The sequence below is a fragment of the Octopus bimaculoides genome, chromosome 22, assembly GCF_046866305.1.
Source record: "Octopus bimaculoides isolate indiv1 chromosome 22, ASM4686630v1, whole genome shotgun sequence".
In the NCBI taxonomy this organism is placed as follows: Eukaryota; Metazoa; Mollusca; class Cephalopoda; order Octopoda; family Octopodidae; genus Octopus; species Octopus bimaculoides.
The window spans coordinates 36,228,060-36,252,268 of NC_142949.1; the positions used below are offsets into that span (position 1 = coordinate 36,228,060).

Here is a 24,209-nt window from a genome sequence, read left to right on the forward strand (position 1 = left end):
CCACCACCACCACCATCATCATCATCATCATCACCATTAGCCTGTCAATAACACCCACATTTGCCAGGAATATGTGTCCCAGCAACACCTAAAAATATGTGTAGGATGGACGTCCGCCTACACAGCATATGAACCACCATTGTTGTAGTTGCTGCTGACGTCAGCACAAATTGTCATGCTCACGCGCATATGCACAACATATACACTATGTGTGTATGTGTGTGTTTGTGCATATTGTATGTGAGTGTATATATATGCATGCATGCATGTGTGTGTGTGTGTGTGCGTGTGCATACATAATATATGACATACACAACATACACAATTTAGACATACATACAACACACACACAAACACATGCTAACAACATACACAATACATAACATGCATACACACACATGATATACTTTTACAAGTTCTTTTACAGGGTTCAGAAAACCTGAAGGACCCCTGCAATAAGTGTGTGAATCTGAGAGAGGAATTTGTTGTATAAAATCATAATTAACTGATCCTCTTGTAATTTTCTTTTACCCAGAGCCAGCAACTTTTCAGCACCCCCGTCTTATGTGAGAAAGACATCCTTGACAACATCAGGTACAAAATAAAAGTGACATAATAGAGAACTGTGTCATTCACATTTCTTTCACAAGAGAAAAAAAGAAAACAGACCATATTGATTATTGAATCATAAAACACTACAGAGGATATATTTTCTAACTTTATGAGATATATTTTAACTTCCAGATAGTTACTAGAAAATTCATTTGGAAGCTATGGGTGAATAGATGTGTTGGCTGTGCAGTTAAAAAGTTTGTATTGCAATCATGTCGTTTGGGGTTCAGTCTCACTGCATAGCTCATTAGGCAATTGTCTTCTATTACAGCCCAGACAGACCAATGTAGTGTGAGTGAATTTGGTAGAAACTGTGTGTCTGATGTTGTTGTACACCGCTGGTCACAATGCACTTCCTTGCATTGTTGTGGCTTTTGAATGATGCCACCCCATACCCTGGTTGAACACGCTGGCCAACAATCTCCTTGAACGAAGTGCCCATCTATCTCAAGGTTACCCGTTCACAGCTGAGTGGACTGGAGCAACGTGAAATGAAGTGTTTTGCTCAAGAAAAACAACGCATTGCCCAGTTCAGGGATTGAAACCACAATCTTATGATCATGTGTGCAACACCCAAACCACGAGCCCCCACGTCTACATGTGTTTGGCACGTAAAAAGCACCCACTGCACTCTTGGAGTGGTTGGGAAGGGTGTTAGGAAGAGCATCCAGCTGTAGAAACCTTGCCAGACCAGACTGGAGCCTGGTGCAGGCTCCTGGCTTGCCAGTCCTCACTCAAACCGTCCAACCCATGCCAGCATGGAAAGCAGACGTTAAATGACGATGATGATGCGCCCACATACCTACGGATACACATCTCAAGTGTGTATGATGGACTCACCCGTCAAATTTAACGTATGAATGTTCAGCTGTTGCCGAATGACCTGCACAAATTGGCTTGTTTCTAGTGACCAAATGGTTCACTCCTGCCATCAAATCGACGTTGCCTGAACAGGGACCCGGTGTACCACGTGTCTGGTGTCGAAGTGATCTCAGAGCGAAGTGAGACGAAGTGTTTTGCTCAAGAACCCGACGCACCAGCCAAAACACACAAAGCCGCATACACTGGACACGATCTAATAAAATCATGGACAAACTGCAGCCCGCGGGATTTTCTGAACGGCACACCTAACGAAAAATTACCTTGAAATTTTTTTAGGTGTGCGGCCCACCTGATGATGGACCATGTGTCTCATGCGACTCGCTTCTCGAAAAAGGTTACCGTTATATTAGAGTCTGTTATATAAGCTGTTATATACACTGAAATATAAACACACGCTCGAACAATATAAAAATGTACGCCCAGAACATTGAATACATTCAAATATATAAAGAGACATACATACTCTCAAATAGTATATAATATATACGCAAACACGAAAAAAAACCATTCAAATATTACATAAATACACATTTAGACATTATATATATATATATGTATGTATGTATATGATCAATGAAACATGTAAACATACTCAAATAAAAAATAAAAAAATGTATTTGTGTACAATTTTATTTTATTAGCTGCGATATATTCCATGAAAATTAAGATCGGGACAATCTTTCGATAGCCGTACATGAAAAGTGAAAGTATTATTTTGGTAATTTCCATTAAAAGAATTTCTTTCTTTCTTTTTAATTTTTTTTTTTAGTTGAATCGCTTCTTTATGTATTTTTTTGGTGTATGTTTTATGTGTTTATGTGTCTGTGTATGTATATTTGTGTGTATATATGTACTGTATATGTGTATTTGCGTTTGTGTATACACATATACTTACATACACAAATATACATACATACACACGAATAAGCATATACATACATATATATATATATATATATATATACAAAGAATAAACAAGCAATTCAGTCTAAAAAAAAATTTTAATCAATACCTTTACATACAAATATACATACAAGCACCTAAAGACACATACATATATTTACATTCAAACATATACATACGTACACGCACTCATGAACATATAGAATATAAAATCACATTAAAATACAAATTCAAAACCGAAGACAATGACAAACGTGAACGAAGAAAGAAAAAAAAAATGAAAAAGCGGAAGAAATTTTTTAAAATCAATTAAAAAACATTGAAGACAACTGCGTTACTAGGAACAGGTTCTGTCAAGGTTGACTTAGCCTTTTTTATCTTTCGGGGTTGATAAAATAAGTGTCAGTCGAGCACTGGGGTTGATGTAATCGATAAGTCTGCCATGCCCTAAATTTCAGGGCTTGTGCTTATATAAGAAAGGATCGATAGAAAGGTACATGCAAATGCGTTATATAAACGCAAACACAAACATTATTATATAGACACACGCACACATAAACGCGTTATATAAACACACGCAAGCATTAAGCACAAACAAACGCATTTATATTATATATTATACACATACACAAACATTTTATAGACAGCAACGTGTTATAAAATAACACAAGTATTAATTAAACAGAGGCACAAACACATAAAAGTGTCGTATACAAATGCACAAACAGTATATGAATACACGTACAGACAGGTGCGCGCACACAAACACATGTAGCTACACAAATTCATAAATACTCTAACACAAGCGCTCTATAAACACACGCATGCATAAAATCAAACACATGTACACACACACACTAACATATTACGTAAACACACGAAGACATTAATTATATAAACGCAATTGTCACATTATAATGAGACACGTCGAACACACTCGAACATATAACCACAAAAAAAACCCCGATTTTAGATTCCAAAAAATCCTATACTTCACTCAAACGTTATTAACACGAACTCAACATCAACCTCACACTCAAACTACGCACTCAGGCTTTATATTAACATGCAGGTGATGTACATACGTACACAATCATGAACGTTATATTGATTTTTTTTTAGAAACACAAATACAAGATCGAAAATTTATTAGCTTGTCCATAATATTTTACTGGTATTTTATTTTCTCGACCCCAGAATATCTGAAGGATGAAAGCAGCAAAGTCTGCCTCAGCGGGATTTGAACTCAGAACGTAGGGAAAAAAACGAAGCAACCAAAATATCATGTAATTTATGCGATGCCCCTAATGATTCTGTTATCAATTACCGTTCGGCCTGCGTAAAGAGGGAAGGTAGTCTAGTTAGTCACGCGTCAAGCTAGAAATAGCAGCTAAATTTCCACTTAAATAACATCCAACCGTCTTGAAAAGAAACAATGAATATATAGAAACATTGTTGCTGGTAATATGGTGTGGTCGTGGTGGAACGCCGGTGATGACTAATCGACCCGATCTAAAAATAATAATAAAAAGTGTGGAGACTTGTACATCCACAAAATTTATTTTATAGTTATATACAGCATATTATAATGACCTACACGTGTTTCCGCTGCACCGACAATATTGTAAGTTTGCATTTGCAACACTGAGTTGGAATATATATACGTGCGGAAGGCGTCTAAGTCATGGAAAAGATGCACTCATATATCTACCAATATAGTGGGTATATTATCCGAAATATGTAGTATCATATATCCACCACGACTAATATTACCAATCGGTTTCGCGCAAGGAATACATGGAGTGTCAGGTAACAATCCGATCATATAACCTTATGCTCATCAGAGCCGATATGGAAGTAAATATCTTCTTATAAAAATTATTCTTCCACTTTATGCTGTAATCCGTGGCGCTTTCTTTCAATTTCATTCCATATCGGTCAACTCTGATGAGCATAAGGTTATATAATCGGATTGTTACCTAACACTCCGTTGTATTTCTTGCATGTAACCGATTGGTAAGACCAGCCGTGATGGATATATAATACACACACACACATATTCCGACGCCCATGACAGACGAATTTCGTCTGCTACAATCTGTGTGGTTTTATGCACCAGGTGTCTATATGAGACGGTTTCTAAAGGCTGATAATTCAGTATTTGCTGTTCTAACAAGACATTCGTGTTTAGTTGGATCTAAAGATTAGCAATCAAAATTAATACTGCTTCTGTCGCCAATAATTAATAAATGTATTGTACTTTTACAAGTGTACCAGTGACTTCGAAGTTTTGGCCTGCTAGTCTCCATCAGTCCAATGGTGTCATAACTTCGAAGTCACTGTCACCAGTCTTCTTCACAAAATGTAATAAACATGTACCTTATAAAAAGTATTGAGTACTCCTTTAGTTTAATGTAAGATTGTATTTATTGTAGCTGGACATTCTGCAGGCAAAATCATTAACACGCCGGACAAAATGATTAGCGGCATTTCTTCCGATATTACGTTTTAAGTTCAAATTCCGCCAAGGTCGACTTTGCCTTCGATCTTTTCAAACTCGATGAAGTAAGTACGAGTTGCGTACCGATGTCGATGTAATCGACTGGCCTCTTCCATTCCCCAAAATTTCAGGCCTTGTGCCTATAGTTAAAAGGATTCTAACTCGACATAAAAACAAACCTGAAAACACACACACCCTATGCATGTATGTATGACCTCTGTTGGTCCGAGTTGATCACGAGTATAAATGTGGACAATTCCGCCAATGCACCACCATCGGCCGCGAAAGGGTGAAAGATAAGGCCGACCTTGGCGGGATCTGAACTCACTGCATAAAGAACCAGGACAAACAATTCAAGGCATTTTGTCCAACGCTCCCGTAATTCTCTTAATCATTATATAAATACACTGAAACAATTTCTACAGTACAATACAAACAGCTTCAATATACTGAATGAAACATAAACACACACATATATCTACAATCATATTGGATATAGAAACACACAAATATCATTATTACAACACACACGCGCGCGCCCTCACAAACACATTCCACCCCACCACCACCACCATCTCCACACTGACACACACTTCTGTGCGTTTTCAGTATTCCAGAAAGCTATTTACGGATATTTCGAAGAATTTCGGTAAATAATGCTACTGGTTCCTTTCTTTTATCATTATACCAAGTTTTACCCTCACACACGCGCATACATACACACACTATAGTAAGTACCCCTCCCCACAACATACACACGTGACAAACTCACACCTACACACACACACACAACTCACATACACTGGCATTCATTTCGTTAACTACACGCATATTCAAACACACCCTTAATTATACATTCATGTACAAGACGGAGACAGGTACTCCCACATTGAAACACTCGAATATGTAAACACTACTGTACATGCGTATATTATAAATATATACATTCAGACAGACGGACAAACACACATGGTTACATAAACACATACAGATAGTTTACGTCGGATTTCTGTTGATTTTTTCTGACACCTTCCAACGGTGAAAGGTCGAAATAGAATGTAAAAATAGAGACAGACAGATAGGTAGATTTAATTAATTTTTAGATAGAGAGATTGATAGATAGACAGATATTTAGATAGGTAAAGGTGGGAAGGGGGAAAGAAACAGGGAGTTAGAAGCAGAGGGAAACAGCGCGAATATGAATGAGAGAGAGAGAGTGAGAGAGAGACACGTGTGTGTGTGTACATATATATACTTATTAAGAGATGAGAAAATGAAAAAGATACAGAAGGAAAGAAAGTATGTGTTTGTATAGAGAGAGGGAAAAGAAAGGTAGAAATAGTAGAGTAAAAGAAAGACTAAATATGAATAAGAGAGGTGTGGAAAAGAGAGAGAGAGAGGAAGACTGATATGAAAAGGAAGATGAAAGTGGAGGTGGGAGAAAAGTAAGTATAAACGAGAGAGAGGGAGAAAAAGAGTGAGGGAGAGATGGAAAGTAAGAGAAGGTAAAAGTAGAAGGGGGAGGGAATACATTAGAAATAGCAGGGTGGAGGGAGAAAGTAGAAGAAACATAGAAAGAGGGAAAGATAGAGGTATAGAAATAGAGAAAGTGGGAGACGGGATGTTTTAATGAATAACTAGGATCGATAATGAATCTTTGTGTGAGTGTCCATGTGTAACATATATATATTTGAGTGTGTGTGTGTGTATAAATGCGTTTGTCTCCCTCCCACATGTTGGACATGAAACAATTTGCGGATCACAAGGTGAATAGTAAGAACTGTACGGTTTACCGATCTGCTAGATATAGCAGCCAAATCTCTCTCAAATTACAACCTAGCATCTTTAAAAAAATAAAGACATGATTTTTAATGTAAAACCGGACTCCACAATACTTAAAAATAAAAACAAAATCAAAGACAAGGATGGAACGGTCATAACTAGATTGCCTTTCACCATAGGTCGGCTCGATGACAGCCGACCTGGGGCTAAACAAAACTACTACGAGCCAATGAAGGAGCCATTAATATGAGATCGCTAGAAATACTAGAAATAAAAGTTAAATCACCTTCAAATGTTTCCTTACCACCTTAGATAAAGGTCACGTTTCGTTTCATAACAACGCCTCGGATAAACCCTCGTTTTCATAGCGTTGTCTAGGAGGGGTGGTCACGACTGGAACGCTTCAGTCATATCAACTCTGAAACAACACTATTATTAATATCCTTACTATCACCGCCACTACAACTCTCCCGCCACCACTGTCACTTTCACTGCAACCGACACTTACCACACACCTACTACTACCGCCACTGCAACCCACCACTAGTACTACTACCATCACCACTACTGCCACCACACGACTACAACCGCCACTACAACATATCATTAGTGCTACTCACCACTACCATTGCAGCCACACCTACTACGACACACCTTTGGTGCTACCATCACCATTGCTACCACACCTACTACCACCGCTACTACAGTCCACTTTTTGTACTACCATCACCACTACTACGACTACCGCCACTACTACTGTTACTACTACAACTGCCACTACCAATACAACACACTATTATTACCACCACCACCACCACAACAACAATCCACAACTGTCACCACCACTGCAACTACGATAGCTATGACCACTATCACAGTAACTACAACCACAGCTAACACCTACTACTACCAATACAATACCACTACTATTGTCGCCAATAATTCCACCCCCCACCACTACTACCACCTCCACTATCACCACCTCTACTACTACCACTACCACTGCCAATACAATACTACAACTACCGTCACCAATAGTTCTACTACTACTACTACTACTACTACTCGTACTACTACTACTACTACTACTATCGCCCACACTGGGCCACCACAATCAACAGCACCATTACCAACAACAATGTACTACCACAACTATCAGTAATGCAATTACTACAAATCCACCACCACCACCACTACTCCAGTAACTACCAGAAACTCCCCACCACCACCACCACCATACTCTCTTCATCAGCAGACCTAATCTTTTTCATCAATGGGTAGTCTGTAACCTCAAATATTATATTCTTTGAGTGCTATTTGTACAGTGTGTATTAATGTGTATGGAGTGCGTCTGTATATAACGACATGTTTATGAATATACTTATACAGCGTACTGGAAGTGCGGTAGGCGTACGGACGTATGTCTGTCGTGTGAGTGTTTATACAATTTATATATTTTCAATCTATACCAGTGCTCCACAACCGGTATGCTGCAACTCATTGGTGTGCCACGAGACGACGCTAGGCGTGTCGCAGTTGCAACATGAATAGAATTTTTTTTTCCCCGATGCTTTTAATTATATTTTTAGTTCAGGTGTGTCGCCAAATTTTGAAAAGAATATAAGTATACTGCAAGTGAAAAACCACCACCACCACCTTCTTTTTTTTCATACTTGTTTCATTCATTTGACGGCGGCCATGCTGGAGCACCACCTTTAGTCGAGCAAATTGACCCCAGGACTTATTCTTTGTAAGCCTAGTACTTATTCTATCAGTTTCTTTTGCCGAACTGCTAAGTTATGGGGACGTAAACACACCAGCATCGGTTGTCAAGCGATGTTGGAGGGACAAACACAGACGCACAAACATATACACACACACACACACACACATATATATATACGACAGGCTTCTTTCAGTTTCCGTCTACCAAATCCACTCACAAGGTTTTGGTTGGCCCGAGGCTATAGTAGAAGACACTTGCCCAAGGTGCCACACAATGGGACTGAACCCGGAACCATGTGGTTGGTAAGCAAGCTACTTACCACACAAAATGGTACTACTTGAAATCAAAGTTGCAGAACTAAAAATTGAACAAACAGAAAAGGAAGGGCTGCATAAAAAAAAAAGAAAAAAAAGGTGAGACCCGAGTATGTTTTCCCATAAACATGAGAAAGATTGTAACATTGGTTTGAAATTTTGACACAGGACAAGGATACTTGGGGGAAAGGATCAGTCGACTACACCGATCCCAGATACTTCTTTTATCGACCCCAAAAGAAAGAAAGGCAAAGTTGACCTTGGCAGAATTTGAACTCAGAATGTAAGGTGAATGAAATACTGCTAAGCATTTTACCTGGTGTGCTAACGATTCTTCAAACATTAACAGGAAGCATAGCTTCTCCTGGACTTGTAACTGTTACAACACACCACATTTTGAATGTTATGATTTTTTTGGTAAACCAAGAGAGAAAAAACAGATGCAAAACATCTAATGAACAAAAGAGCCTGTGAAGCTCAAAAACCTCCAAGACTTAACTGAAAATGTCAGTTATTATTACACAGAAGATATTAAACATGTGATCAGCAACTCCACACAAAATGTCATTAAAGTACTTTCTTCTAATGTGGTATGATGTTGTTGCTAAAATAACAGACAATGTTATTCATACAAAAGACAGCTGAGGTTAAATATAGAAAATACATCTCTCATTGAACAGATTACATATGTTTCATCACAGGAAACAATGATGGAGCATTTCCATCTACATGGAAGTTAATTTCCACTAAGTAAACAAATAATGGATCTGATATAGTGCTTTAGCACAGAAAAAGAGAAGCTGTACAATTATAGAAGACAGCTAATACAGAAGTAGAGAATAACTATTACATTGTAGCGCTGAGGTTGCACTCTGTTTATATTCCAAGTTCTTATAAGTATCTTTGCTGATCATATATAAAAATATATATTACATATATATATATATATATATATATATATATATATATATATATATATATATATATATGTTAATTCTCTAAATGAGGTATTAACAGTAACTGCACGATAAAGTGAAGTATATTGCCACTTAAATGTGGCTGACCCCTAGGGGTGGATGTTACTGTTGCTTTTAGCCCCAGGAGGACATCTCCTCCAGCTGGCTTATCGACACACTTCTGTGTCCTGTTTGTTTTGCCAAGGGACGAGAGGGATAACTTCCCTTGGCAAAACAAACAGGACACAGAAGTGTGTCGATAAGCCAGCTGGAGGAGATGTCCTCCTGGGGCTAACAGCAACAGTAACATCCACCCCTAGGGGTCAGCCACATTTAAGTGGCAATATACTATATATATATGTATATATATATAGAATGTTCTCTATGTGGCTCGTGTGTTCTCGTCTACGTTTGTTTGCAATGTCCTGTACCCAGATATGCACCTATACATACAGGTGGATGTCGGTATGCACATACCTGTACGTATATATGCATATACTCATTTACTATTTGTTTATATATATATATATATATATATATATCTATATATATATATATATATATATATATATATATATATATATATATATATATATATATAACGGGCTTCTTTCAGTTTCCATCTACCAAATCCACTCACAAGGCTTTGGTTGGCCCGAGGCTATAGTAGAAGACACTTGCCCAAGTTGCCATGCAGTGGGACTGAATCCAGAAGCATGTGGTTAGTAAGCAAGCTACTTACCACATAGTCATATATACATATGTCTGTGTGCATGTGTGTATATATATATATATATATATATATATATATATATATATATATATATATATATATATGCGGTGTATGTGTGTGTGTGTGTGTGTGAGGGAAAGGAGATAGAGAGAAAATGGTCTTGATTACAAGCAACACTCGCTGTGCACTCTGTTACTCTCCTCCATTGTTGCCACACCATTTGCCTGTGAAACACACTGCTGTATGTGAAACACTGTTTCCATTAAGTGCTGGATGTCCACTTGGGAAATGGAGAAACAATAAAGACAAAGAAAACATCAATAACTCTATAATTACTGCTGCACATTTTACACACGCTTTCTTATCCCCCTTCCTTCTACCCCTTTCTATGTCTCTCTCTCTCTCTCTCATTCTACTAGCTATCTATCAATCTACCTCTTTATCTCTCTCTCTCTCTCTGTCCATTTTTTTTTTCTTAGTTTGCTATTTCTTGTCCATCTCTGTATTATTCCTAAAACAATTATTGATTAGTATTGATAAATTGAAATTAATCGTTCTGTAAGTTCAAAGGTTTATATTATATTGTGTAATATATATTATTTTATATGTAAAAAACACAAACCCATTTGGTTTGGTGTCTTGACAGTGAATGTGCAGAGTCTTCAGTCTGAGATTATGTAATATATCTTGTGATGCTATTTTATGGAATTACACAATAGGCGTGGATGAATGGTTAAGGAGTATGCTTCATAGCTATGCAGTTTTGAGGGTTCAATCCTACTACATGGCACCTTGGACTGGAGTAGTTTACAACAATCTCAATTCAACCAAAGAGTGAAATTTGGTTCACAGTAACTGACTGGAACATTCAGGGAGGCATGCTTAAAATACGGACTTTTAGAAGACAGTGCACAGTGGGATGCTATTCTCGCGGAAGCTGCCCTTTCCAGGTCTCCTCAAAGCCTCAGAGACCTTTTTGCAATTCTCCTTCATATTTGTGAGATAGCAGACCCCCTATCCCTATGGATGAAGTATAGAGATGCCCTTGCAGAAGACTTCTACCACCAAGCCAAACAGCAGTTCCCCACCCTTCATTCTGCAAATGATGCTGTCTATAACTGTACCTTGATTGCACTTGAAAACAGGATTTCTTGCATAGGTGGAGGTACCTTGACAACTTACGGGCTTCGAGAACCCTTTCGAGAAGGAACTAATTCTCTGAGTAATGAGCTAATTCGAGAAACTTCCTATGACGCACATGCCCTTACAAAGTACATATGCGAAATGAGTTCAAACTTTTTCCTGAACAACAGCATATCGTATGCACAATCTTAGATAATCCTAGATGCACCGGGAGGGACAGGAAAAACCTTTTTAACAAAGCTTCTTCTTGCAAAAGTGTGACTGCGGAAAATTATCGCAATAGCGGTGGCATCTTCCGGAATAGCTGCAACTCTGTTACCCGGTGGTAGGACAGCACATTCGGCCTTCAAGCTACCTTTTAACTTGGCTAAATGTGACAAGCCCTCTTGCAACATAAGCAAAACGTCAGACAAGGGTCTGCTTTTACGGAAGTGTCAACTCATTGTGTGGGACGAATGCACCATGGCACATAGGCATGCTCTTGAAGCCCTCAACGCTACACTACAAGATCTCAGAGATTGCTCAACTACAATGGGGGGTGTTACGATTCTACTTTCTGGTGACTTTCGGCAGACTCTACCAGTTATTCCTAAAGGAACCAGGGCAGACGAAGTTAGTGCGTGCCTCAAGTCGTCTTCATTATGGCAAAGCATAACAACGCTGACCCTTACAATGAATATGCGAGCCAGACTGCATAGCGACCAACAGGCAGCAGAATTTGCAGCGAACCTTTTGTCACTGGGGGATGGAAATTCATTTCTCAGTGATGATGGAGAAACTACGCTGTGCTCGATTTCAACAAATGTCAACACCCTCGAAGAACTAAAAGGAAAAGTATTTCCCCGTCTGCATGAAAACTACCAGGACCTTAATTGGTTATGCGAAAGAGCTATTTTAGTTCCAAAAAACAGCATGGTTAATGCCATCAACCAACAACTGGTGCAAGTCATTCCTGGTAGGCTTCATGTCTACAAATCAATTGATTCGATCCCTGACACAAATCAGGCAGTCAACTATCCCGTTGAATTTCTTAATTCACTGGAACCACCAAGATTGCCCCCTCATATATTGTCAGTGAAAGTTGGAACTCCAGTTATGCTTCTGAGGAATCTAAGCCCTCTAAAACTCTGCAATGGTACGCGTCTTGTCATTAAGTCTGCCATGCAGCACGTCATCGAAGCTACCATCATTTCTGGATGTAGAAAAGGAGAGGATGTCTTCATACCGATGATTCCACTTACTCCATCTGATGCTGACATCCCTTTCCAATTTCGGCGACTTCAATTCCCGCTACGCATCAGTTTTGCCATGTCCATCAACAAGTCCCAGGGGCAAACACTGTCAGTAGCTGGACTGCACTTGGCAGAGTCCTGCTTCTCCCATGGGCAACTCTACGTAGGATGCTCTAGAGTAGGAAGTAAAGACAATCTTTTTACTTACATTCCATGTGGAAAAACAAAAAACATTGTATACAAGGAGGTCTTGTGCAATTAAGCCAAAACTTATAGTGAGAGAACATTATCATTGTAAGTTTCAATAAGACATCCACTAATCTATTTAAAAAATGTCATACCAAAGCATCAAGTTTTCCATTCAGGCGTTATTACAGACTCCACTGATACAATTAATGCTGCATTCAATCAGTCCTTATAAGTCGCCACAAGTGTCAACACACACTATATCTTCCAAAGATTGGTCGTATGGAGGTAAGCAATTTAGCAAAGATTAAAATTTTTTTTTAAAATGGCCTTTTCGATTACATCTGTTGTGTCAATTTAAAACGTTTTGCATTGTCTATCCAGGGCAGCACAAAATGAAGGCATCCAACAGAAACGTTCACTAGAAAGGTACAAGAGGGATTCATTCATGGTAAGACTGCGTCATCCAATCGCACTTTTATCGCTCTTACAATTTACTAACTTGGCATGGTGTTTGGCATTGTATAATCAGGGAAGCGCAAAAAGTTGTATAGCCAATTAGACGGATGAAATTTACATACGCTTAATAATGTTACGCAAAATAGCCTTCAGACTTGCCCTATTCATTTCATCGTCATTTGAATTATGAACATATTTACATCATAAGGGTTTTTTCTTTGTAAGGATTTCTTTTTAAGTTGATTTTCAGCTAGCAAGACTTAGCGTAGATGGCATAATAAATCACACCCGGACAACGTCGGGTTATACTGCTAGTATATATATATATATATATATATATGACAGGCTTCTTTCATTCTCCGTCTACCAAATCCACTCACAAGGCTTTGGTCGGCCTGAGGCTATAGTAGAAAACACTTGCCCAAGATGCCACACAGTGGGACTAAACCCGGAACCATGTGGTTGAGAAACAAACTTCTTACCACATAACAACTCCTGTGCCTATTATAAATACACACACACATGTATTTCAAAGAGCCAGCCTTGTCAGATTCTGTGTCACACTGAATCTCCCAGAGAACTATGATAAGGGTACACGTGTCTGTGGAATACTCAGCCCCTTGCATGCTATTTCCATGAGCAGGTCATTCAGTTGATTGGATCAGCTGGAACTGTAAATCATTGTAACTGATGGAATACCAGTTTTTAGAATAAATGAAAAAGCTTTTCAGACGCAAGATGTCAACCAATCAATATGTAGCGCTCCATAAAGCACAGCCAGGTGGGATTTATGATAGCTTAACATGTACCATGTTGTTTTCTTAATTATTTCAAGTGCGTATGTACTCACAATCAGCCTTTGGACCTCTGCCTCTCACTCTTAACCTACCGGAACACCCAGAGCATGACATGGGTTCCAGTCGGTCTGATCAAAGGGTCTGTTTGGGTATTCGTTGCTGGTGAGGGTTTTACGAGGTCACAGTGTAAATTCTACCTGAAAATCTTTTAGTCACCTTTGACAACATGCAGTGGAAACGGGTCTATTCTTTGACATGTCAGTCAGCACACAGCACCAGAGCAATGCAAAATGAAGTGTTTTCCTCAAAACATGCCAACCGACTGGTCAGGGAATCGAACCCATAATCTCATGACTGAGCACTACACCCTAACCACAAGGCCAATCGATAAACAGAGATCTGTAATATATGTACTGAACTGAAATATATGTCCTTGGGTTAGTATGACTGACTAAAAGCTTTGGATGTGATACCCAGATATAGCAACAGTCCCGTGGCTGAAAGCCATTAAAAGAATAATAGAATATAGTTTTATGGATGAACAAGAATATATGTGTGTGTGTGTGTGTGTGTGTGCATGTGCTCGTGTGTAATTTGTGTGTGTGTATGCATGTGCTCATGTACAATGTGTGTGTGTGTACATGTGTGTGTGTGTGTGTGTAAAACAGAAGGATATACTGGATAACAGTGTATATGCATAGATACTCCAGCATAGCTGGATATATGATGATTAAAACAAAAAAAAGGGAAAAAAAAGTAAACATTTTATATATATATATATATATATATATATATATATATATATATATATATATTCATATACATATATATATATATATATATATATATATATATATATATAAGCACTCATGCACAAACACATGTATGCAATATTTATAATATATATACATATACATACACACACACACATATATATATATGTATATATATATCTATATGTATGTATATACATGTGTGTGTGTGTGTATATATATATATATATATATATATATATATATATATATATATGTACATATATACGTATGTGCATACACATATTGTTTTTGAAGGTATATAAGATCCACTTTTCCACTTCTCTTTCCCCAAAAAATTCCTTCAAAACAACCCCCACCCCTGGGGCCCTTTGTGTGAAATTGGGCCTTCCATAAAACTAATTTTGTTGTTTTGACAGGATTTTGTGAACATGCGCCATTGAAACTGGAGCACATCTAATACACCTGTGTGTCTTTTTACGCTATAAAATACAGCATGTATATATGTGCACACACACACACACACACACACACACACACACACACAAGTAGCAAGCAATTAATCCATGCTTGTTATCAGTGTCAATGTTGCTTCTCTTCTACCTCCTCTACACATACGCATTCACAGTTTCACAGCTTCACAGCTTCGCAATCACTACACTCAACGGATGAAGAGATGGGTGAGTAGGTACAGTAAAGAGATGGGTAGGGTTGATGAATGCACCGAGGAGGATGCAGGGGAAACAATTGTTCTGTGGGAAGGGGAGGTAATTGAATACGTGGGTGAGTGGGTGGAGGGGTGCTGTCGACATCTCAGCAGCAGTCATTTCGCTCTGAAAATATCTACCTTTACAGTATATCGCTCTTAAAAATATCTACTTTTACGCAAATATGTATGTTATAAGTCTATTTATAAACAACACAGCATTAATTAGAACAGAAATAAATTTAAACATGACAAACCAACACTTTTTGTACTATTGATGTGTAGAAAAAAAGGGAGTTTCTTGATGGACCATTTCACTGCATATTGACCGTGCATCAGAGATGTACCTGGGGTCATTGCCCAATGAATAGCATTGAAATAAACAGCTGATTTATGTTGCCAATAGAGGAAAGAAAACTAGTAACATCTTCTCTGAGGAGTGGTCAACAGACCTTGAAACCGGTAAATATTATCTCCATAAATTCAAATTCTCGGCTTCAAGAGCATCGTCTCAGTCTGTTGAGGCCTGAAGTTAGTAGTAGCCACTATGTTTATATATGTAATATATATATATAAATACCATCATCGTTTAATGTCCGTCTTCCATGCATGCATGGGTTGGATAAGATGGTTGACAGGAGCCGGCCAGGTAGAAGACTACCCTAGGCTACTGTGTCTCTTTTGACAGGGTTTTTATGGCTGGATGCCCTTCCTAACACCAACCACTCTGCAAAGTAGACAGTATATATATATATATATTAGATACATACATGCATACATACATGTGTGTGTACATATATGCACATATATACATATATATATATATATATATATGTGAATGTGTGTGTCTCAGCAAGCATGCGTGATGTATGTGTACATGTGTCTATACATGTGTATATGTTTGTGCATATTAATGTCTGAAGGACAAGACAGGTGAATGTCAAGACAAAGTGTTTCATTATAAAGAACAAAAGCTTAAAACCAGACAGGTGAGTTGAAACGACAATACACTTCTGTAGTGAATTACAGAATAAATTCTGGTTGTTCTTTCCATTAACTCATTATAAATGCTATTCACACACACACACACACACATAGATACATAACACACACAGAATGGGCTTCTTTCAGTTCTCATCTACCAAATCCATGAGCTTCTTTCAGTTCCCATCTACCAAATGCATATACACACATGCGTTAAGGTATCCCCACAAGAAATAATCACACATGGACAAATCAGGGGACCGTGGGGGGGGGGGCAAGGAATGTCAGCAAACTTGGAAATGTGACGGTCACTGAAGGGAGGGCAAAGAACATCCCGAGGCTATAGTAGAAGACATTTGCCCAAGGTGCCATGCCGTGGGACTGAACTCAAAACCATGTGGATGAGAAGCAAACTTGTTACTACACACCAACACCTATTCCAAATACATACATACATACATACATAAATGCATGCAAAAAAAACACACATACATACAAACAAACATACATACAAACATATATACATACATGCAAAAAACATACATCCATCCATCCATACATACATACATACGTAGCCTGTTGACGTTGTTGAAATTCCTATAAAGGAGCCTTGGATCTAGGGTTAGAAACCAACCCTTTATTAGCAAGAATGAAAACTGAATAATGACATACATACATATATATATATACATATATATAATGCCATACAAAATGAATTCTTTCTTAATTGAAATTATTTATTCATGTCAGAAGGGAGGTTAGCTTCAATAAATCATGAATTTATCTCGCATGGTGTCCAGTGTACCATTAATCATCTTTATTGTCCACATTCGTGCCACTGGCCACTTAGACTTATTTCTTGAAGCTAATTTTTTTCTTACATGAAAGCAACCCTGCCTACCCACACATACACACATGCATGACAGTAATATATATATGTATAACTATATTTATGTATGTGTGTATGCACGCACACACACATGCATATTTGTCTTAGACATTGTAAGGGTAATGACCTGGTGTAGAACTCAATATATGTTTCAGAACAAAGTGTTAGTCAAATATAGAGCAGTAATTAGAAAATGAAATGACGAAGGAATAAACGGTGTGTGTGTATGTGCAGATTTGTGCACACATATATATATAAATACACATGAACACACACACACACACACATGTAATAGTTTAAAAGCAGTAAAGAGAAGAGTCAAATTGACATTACAGTTATTTTCATAAACAAGCTGTATTTTGTGTTCTATATCTTTCATACAAATGTTATGTAATATAAGCCATAATATATGGAAATGGGTAATAACAATCTTATGTCTTAACATCAGAGGAAGTGAACGGTCGATAGGATCATTATCACATCTTTCCATATATGATGTTATGTAGAACACCTGTTGAGCCAGGTGAAAGTGTAGTCGTGGATGATGCCAGTGCCGCCTAACTGGCACCAAAGCACCATTTGAGTGTGGCCGACGCCAGTGCCACCTGACTGGCACATAAATAACACCATTTGAGCGTGGCCAATGCCAGTGCCGCTTGACTAGCACCCGTGCCGGTGACATGTAAAAAGCACCATTCAAGCGTGGTCGATGCCAGTGCCACCTGACTGGCACCTCTGCCAGTGACATGTAAAAAGTACCATTTGAGTGTGGCCAATGCCAGTGCCGCTAGTGGTCAATCATATATTATTTTTCTTTTATCTGTTACCTGTTTCAGCCATTAAACTGTGGCCATGCTGGGGCATCACCTTGAAGAATTTTAGTGGAATGAATTGATTCCAGCACGTATTCTTTCTTTTCAAAGTCTGGTACTTATTCTATCAGTCTCTTTTGCCAAACCATTAAGTTACGGGGACATAAGCATGCAAACACCAGTTGTTAAGCAGTGGTGGGGGTCAAACACTCAACACACACACACACACACACACACACACATATATACATATATTTGACAGGCTTCTTTCAGTTTCCATCAACCAAATCCATTCACAGGGCTTTGGTCAGTCAGAGGCTGTACCAGAAGACATACCAAAGTGTGAGTGTACATATGTAACTGTCTCTTTGCCTTGACATTCTGTGATAGTTGTAAACGAGTGTCACCGTTATGCAAGCAGTGTCCTTTGTTTCCAATCTTCCGTAAAAGCACGTTCAGTCATGAGGTTGGGGTGGGGGAAATCACCTTACTTGGAAACAGGTGAGGGTTAATGATAGGAAGGGCTTCTAGCCATAGAAAATTCACCTCAACAAATTTCATCCGACCCATGCAAGCATGGAAAGGTGGACTTTAAAGTGACAATGATGACGACGACGATGACGTCGACTACGATGATATATCTTGTCATTATCTTTATCATCATCATCGTCATTTAACGTCTGTTTTCTGTTCTGGCAGGGAGGAGCCTGCAGGCCAGAGGACTGGGCGAGCCCAATGTCTACTTTGGCATGGTTACCACTGGTAGATGCCCTTCTTAATGCCAATTATGTTACAGAGTGTACTGGACGAAATTTTATGTGACGCCAGCAGAGAGAGAGAGAAAGAAAGAGAAAGAGGGGGAGAAAGAAAGGAAAGAAAGAAAGGAAGAAAGAAAGAGAATTATAGTTGTTGTTTCTAAGCTCCATATCAGCTTTGATTGAGCAGTCCAGTCCAGTATTAAAGCCTACATTGTTCAATGTATCTCTTCGTTTACAGACATTACAATGTGATTTGAAGAAAATTTGGCTGCTATTTCTAGCAGACTGTGCAACTACATAAAAAGCTTCTTTTTTTCTTTTTTCTTTATTGAATATAATTATAGTTGTTTTTTCAGTCAATGGATTATTTCTGTGACATTCCATTTGTAACCAACCAGTCTTTTTAGCAAGAAGTCTGACAACATTATTTAACACGTTGACGACAATAGAATTCTTGATTTGAGCCAGATTTTGCTGTTCTTTCTAGCAGGTTAATAATCTCACAGAAAATCGCGTATGTCAGACAGACAGATGACGGCATTTGCATAAGTTTTGAAAAATGTATACATTTCAATTAAATCATGTATATATATATATTATATAAACGTGTAAATCTCTGTGCGTGAGCATGCATGTGCGAGAGCGCACACACGTATAGATATATGCAAATTTGTGTATGTCTGTGCATATGTATACGTGTGTATCCGTATGAATATATGAATGGCTAGATGTGTGAATGTGTATATGTATGTGTTCGCGCGCGTGTATGCGTGTGAGTAAATGTATGCATACGCCTGTATGCTTATGTGTGTATGTCTATATGCGTACGTATACTTTCATGTATATATTTAATTTTATTTGGATATATAAATTGTATATACGGACGGACACACACACACAGAGGAAACCGCGCACGCACTTGTGTGTCTAACTCGTATCTAGAAATGTGAGACCATCAAAAATTGGTACTCCGAGTTTCTCTTTTCGATCTTCGATTCGATCGTCCGAAGATCAGAAACGAAAAAATTGGAAGAAACAAATTTTGTATTGGATTACAGCATATTCCCTTCTTTTCACAGTGTGTGTGGGGAGAGAGAGAGAGAGAGAGAGAGAGAGAGAGAGAGAGAGAGAGAGAGAGAGAGAGAGAGAGAGAGAGAGAAAGAGAGAGAGAGACAGACAGACAGACAGTTGCACACACACATATGCAAACATGCATACGTGTGTGTGTATGTGTAGACAGAAACAAATATAGATAGATAGATAGATAGATAGATAGATGAAATGGCAAAACGAGCGATGACCGTGTGACTGAGGTTTCTGAAAGAAGGAATGAGTGAATGAAAGATAGAACGAGCTATTAAAAGATGAGGGAACGAACGGTAGAAAGACAGAAAGAACAAGAGAAACTGGACGGAAAGAGAAACTAGACAGAAGAATAAAACGAGGTGTGTACTTACCTACCTTTTAGACTTTCAGGTATGGTATCCCTAGAAACTACTCGCTTTCTCTGTCATTCTATCTATCTATCTATCTATTTATCTATCTGTTGCATTCGTTATATCAAATCACGTTTATATGTATACATTAAATATATTTTTTGGTCTCAGGTCCTTAATTAGGACCTTTCGTTCAGGTTTCCAAACCTTGTATCTATATACATCGTGATTTTGTTGTTTTCTTTCGTGTGTGTGTGTTTTTTTAAGGGTTTCTTTTTACGATTGTGGTTTTAGGATTGTCTTGTCTTTCCACTGCAAGAGTAAACGAGAAAATGATGCTTGCAGTATTTCGTTCTTGTCTTATTATAGGTGTAGATAGAAGAGAACTGTGTGAGTGTTTCTGTGTTCTGGTTGCAGTCTAGCTGAAGCCCTCACGTCTGTTGAAGAGAGGAGTGGGGTGAGAGAAGAGGGAAAATAGAGAGGGTGAATGATAGAGTGAGAAAGACAGGCAGAGATTGTAATACATGCGCCTGTATTGTGTGTGTGCGTGCGTATGTATGTGTGCGTGTCTGTGTGTGTATGTTGTGTGAATGCGTGTGTATATACGTGTTTCCGTGTGTGTGCGCATATGGTTGGGTTTCTGTGTATGCGTGTGTTTTGAGTGTGAGTATGTGCTTGTATGCATGCGTATTTTGTGCGCGTGAACGTTGTGTCTGTATGTCTATGCGTGTTCTCTCTCTCTCTCTCTGTCTGTCTATCTATCTATCTATCTATCTATCTATCTATCTATCTATCTATCTATCTATCTATCTATCTATCTCTGTATGCACGTGAAAGTGATAAAAAGGGGGGAAAATAATGACAAAGCGAATGAAGGAAGACAGACAAGAATCAGCGAGAAAGAATGAAAGTATAAAGGAAAGACAATGAATAGTAAAAGGTGATGAGAACGAACGAACGGAACGAAAGGTGTAGAGGAAGAAAAAAGACTTACGTAAGAGAAGGAAAACATGCAAAGAAGCCAAAAAGGGGCAAGAAGGAAAAAATGAGTGAGATTGAGAGAGAGAGAAAGGAGAGAGAGATACGTTAAGGTAGGAAGAAGAAAGAAACGGGAGAACGAGATGAGAAAGAGAGGATTAAAGAAGATCTTCTGCCATTGGAGTGCGGCCATGCTGGGGCACCGCCTCGAAGGAATCAAACAAATCGACCCTGTACTTTGTTTCTTTAATTTGGTACTTATTCTGTTGTTTACTCGAACTAAAGTACGGGGAAGTAAACAAATCTTCATCGGTTTCCAAGCGGTGGACAGACATACGTACACACACATATACACGAATACACACACACACACTGAGGATAGGCTTCTACACAGTCTCCGTCTACGAAATTCACTCACAAGGCATTGGTCGGCCTGGGTTTATTGTAAAACATACTCGCTCAAGGTGTCACACAGTGGGACCGAACCTGAAACCTCGTGGTTGCAAGGCAAGCTTCTTAACAACCATGCCTGCGCCCCTCTGTGTGTGTGTGCGCGCGTATGCGTGCGTGCATGTCTATATAATTGATAGCAGGCGCGGTCCCAGGAATTTTTCGGAGGGGGACACACACACACACACGTACCTTCAAAAGGGAATTCTACTCCAGGAAGAAACAACCAATAATATGATTTCTTTGTACATATAATTGATTGTTAAATACCCTGAATTTTTTGAAATTCTACAAAAGGATTTTTGGATTTACCTGTCATGCATTAAGGATTTACCTAGGATTTGTATTCTACTTACATTTCCTGGTAGCTACTTGCTGGAAATTCAACCATATTCTTTCTTTTATATTGAGCGCTTAATTGATATCTGCCAGGATTTTTTAATCTCATTTGTTTTTCTTTTATGTGTATGTGTGTGTATCTACACATTTGTGCCCACCTAACTTTGCTCCCTTATAGCTTCCAGAAAAATGGATAATTTTTCATGAAATTTTCTACAAATACGCTTCAGATGGTGTAGATTCCGATTACATTGGATTTTGTAGTGAAACATTTTCCAAGCGTGGGGTCGATAAATTAAGTACAGTTGCGTACTGGAGTCGATCTAATCGACTGGCCCCCTCCCCAAAAATTTCGGGCCTTGTGCATAGAGTAGAAAAGAATATATAGTATATGTACACCACTTCTAACATTCTACACACACACACACATATATATATGTGGCTACAGGACATCACAAAAAAAAACGTTAAACACAATGAGAAACGAAAACAGAAAACGAACTTTTTTTTTGAGCAACGAAAAAAAAAAAAAAGAACAGAGAAACGAGACATGCAACATAAAGAATATTTCCCTTCATCAGTTGTCCCTGTTCCATCTACTCCGCGTTTCGAAGGCAAGGACAATACGCGACTTCGTTGGAACAGTCCTTCCCGCAAAGCAAATTAAATAAAATTTGGAATTTTTTGCAGAGGGTGAAAGTGTTAACAAGAACAGGACAGTGAGAACAAGACAGTAAACACAAACGGTGAGGGCTGTTGAGCCAAGACGATAGAAAAAGTATTATTTTTTGAACGCTAGTAGACGTGAATGTGAGAAGAGACAAGAGACAGAAAAATCACGTCTTCTCTATAAGAAGCCAGCGGATAGAAATAAAGAATCCCTTTCGTCACATGTCAGCGACGAGAGGGTCAAGGAGGAGGAGGGAGAGAAGAATAGGGAAAAGGTGGGAGAGAAAAACAGAAAGGATGAAGAACAAGAGAGAGAGAGAGAGAGAGAGACAAGGAAGTAATAGTAATAGTAATAGAGTGCGCAAATCAATTATTAAGATAAAACTTACTTAGAGAAAGATGTTCGATCATGTAATAAAGTTCGATCATATAATAATATAAATAATATATAAATTATATATATATATATATATTGTTGTACTTGGGGATGGTCATATTGCCAGTTTAGCCAATAAAAACACACGCACTGTTAATACGTGTTCATTTGTATTAGTTTTTATTTATTTATATGTTCATGTGTGTGTGTGTGTGTGTGTGTGTGTTTTTTTATTTTTTTTTTTTTAATACAATACATAGATAAACAAATGGAATTAAATACTACATACGTTAACAAAATTTAATTAAACACATTAAAAAAAACAAAAAAAAAAAAAAACACACACACACACACATGAACATATAAATAAATAAAAACTAATACAAATGAACACGTATTAACAGAGAATATAGGTGATACAGACACTCCCCATACACACATGCACTTACAAAAGACACAGACACATTGAAGGACACGCATGCGTAGACACATACAATAGGAATACAAAATACAAAATGGCTGATAGTTAGCAAGGTGAGACACACATAAGAAAGAAGGAAACAAAGGACCACTGATGAGGTCACAGAAGTGTGACGAAAGAACTCTGGCCGAAATAAGATTAAGATTAAGATTAATGTAATATAAAGCTGAAAAAAAAAAATTAACACCAAATATACAGTGCGTGTGTTTTTATTGGCTAAACTGGCAATATGACCATCCCCAAGTACAACAACATCTGTTTCAACACACGATTTCACATAAAAAATCTTGCAAAACAAATATGTATATATATATATATATATATATATATATA

The 24,209-nt window shown here is 38.1% G+C and overlaps 2 protein-coding genes across 5 annotated transcripts in view; one reads left to right on the plus strand and one right to left on the minus strand.

The window, feature by feature from the left end:
• LOC106883777 (uncharacterized) overlaps positions 1-23,451 on the minus strand; it is a 102,321-nt gene extending 78,870 nt beyond the window's left edge. The window contains exon 1 of one of the 4 annotated variants that reach the window (XM_089339618.1): positions 23,409-23,451. The gene's annotated coding sequence lies outside the window, so the exon portion shown is untranslated. Of the gene's footprint in view, positions 1-6,965; positions 7,707-20,604; positions 21,031-23,408 lie in introns of those variants that run through there. The other 3 variants (XM_089339615.1, XM_089339614.1, XM_089339616.1) reach the window with 3 other exon arrangements.
• LOC106883770 (uncharacterized) lies at positions 12,014-13,531 on the plus strand. The gene is made up of 2 exons (XM_014934897.2): positions 12,014-12,891; positions 13,354-13,531. Exons 1-2 carry the CDS (start codon positions 12,014-12,016, stop codon positions 13,529-13,531), a joined length of 1,056 nt encoding a protein of 351 aa, XP_014790383.2.
• Positions 23,452-24,209: the final 758 nt, after the last annotated feature.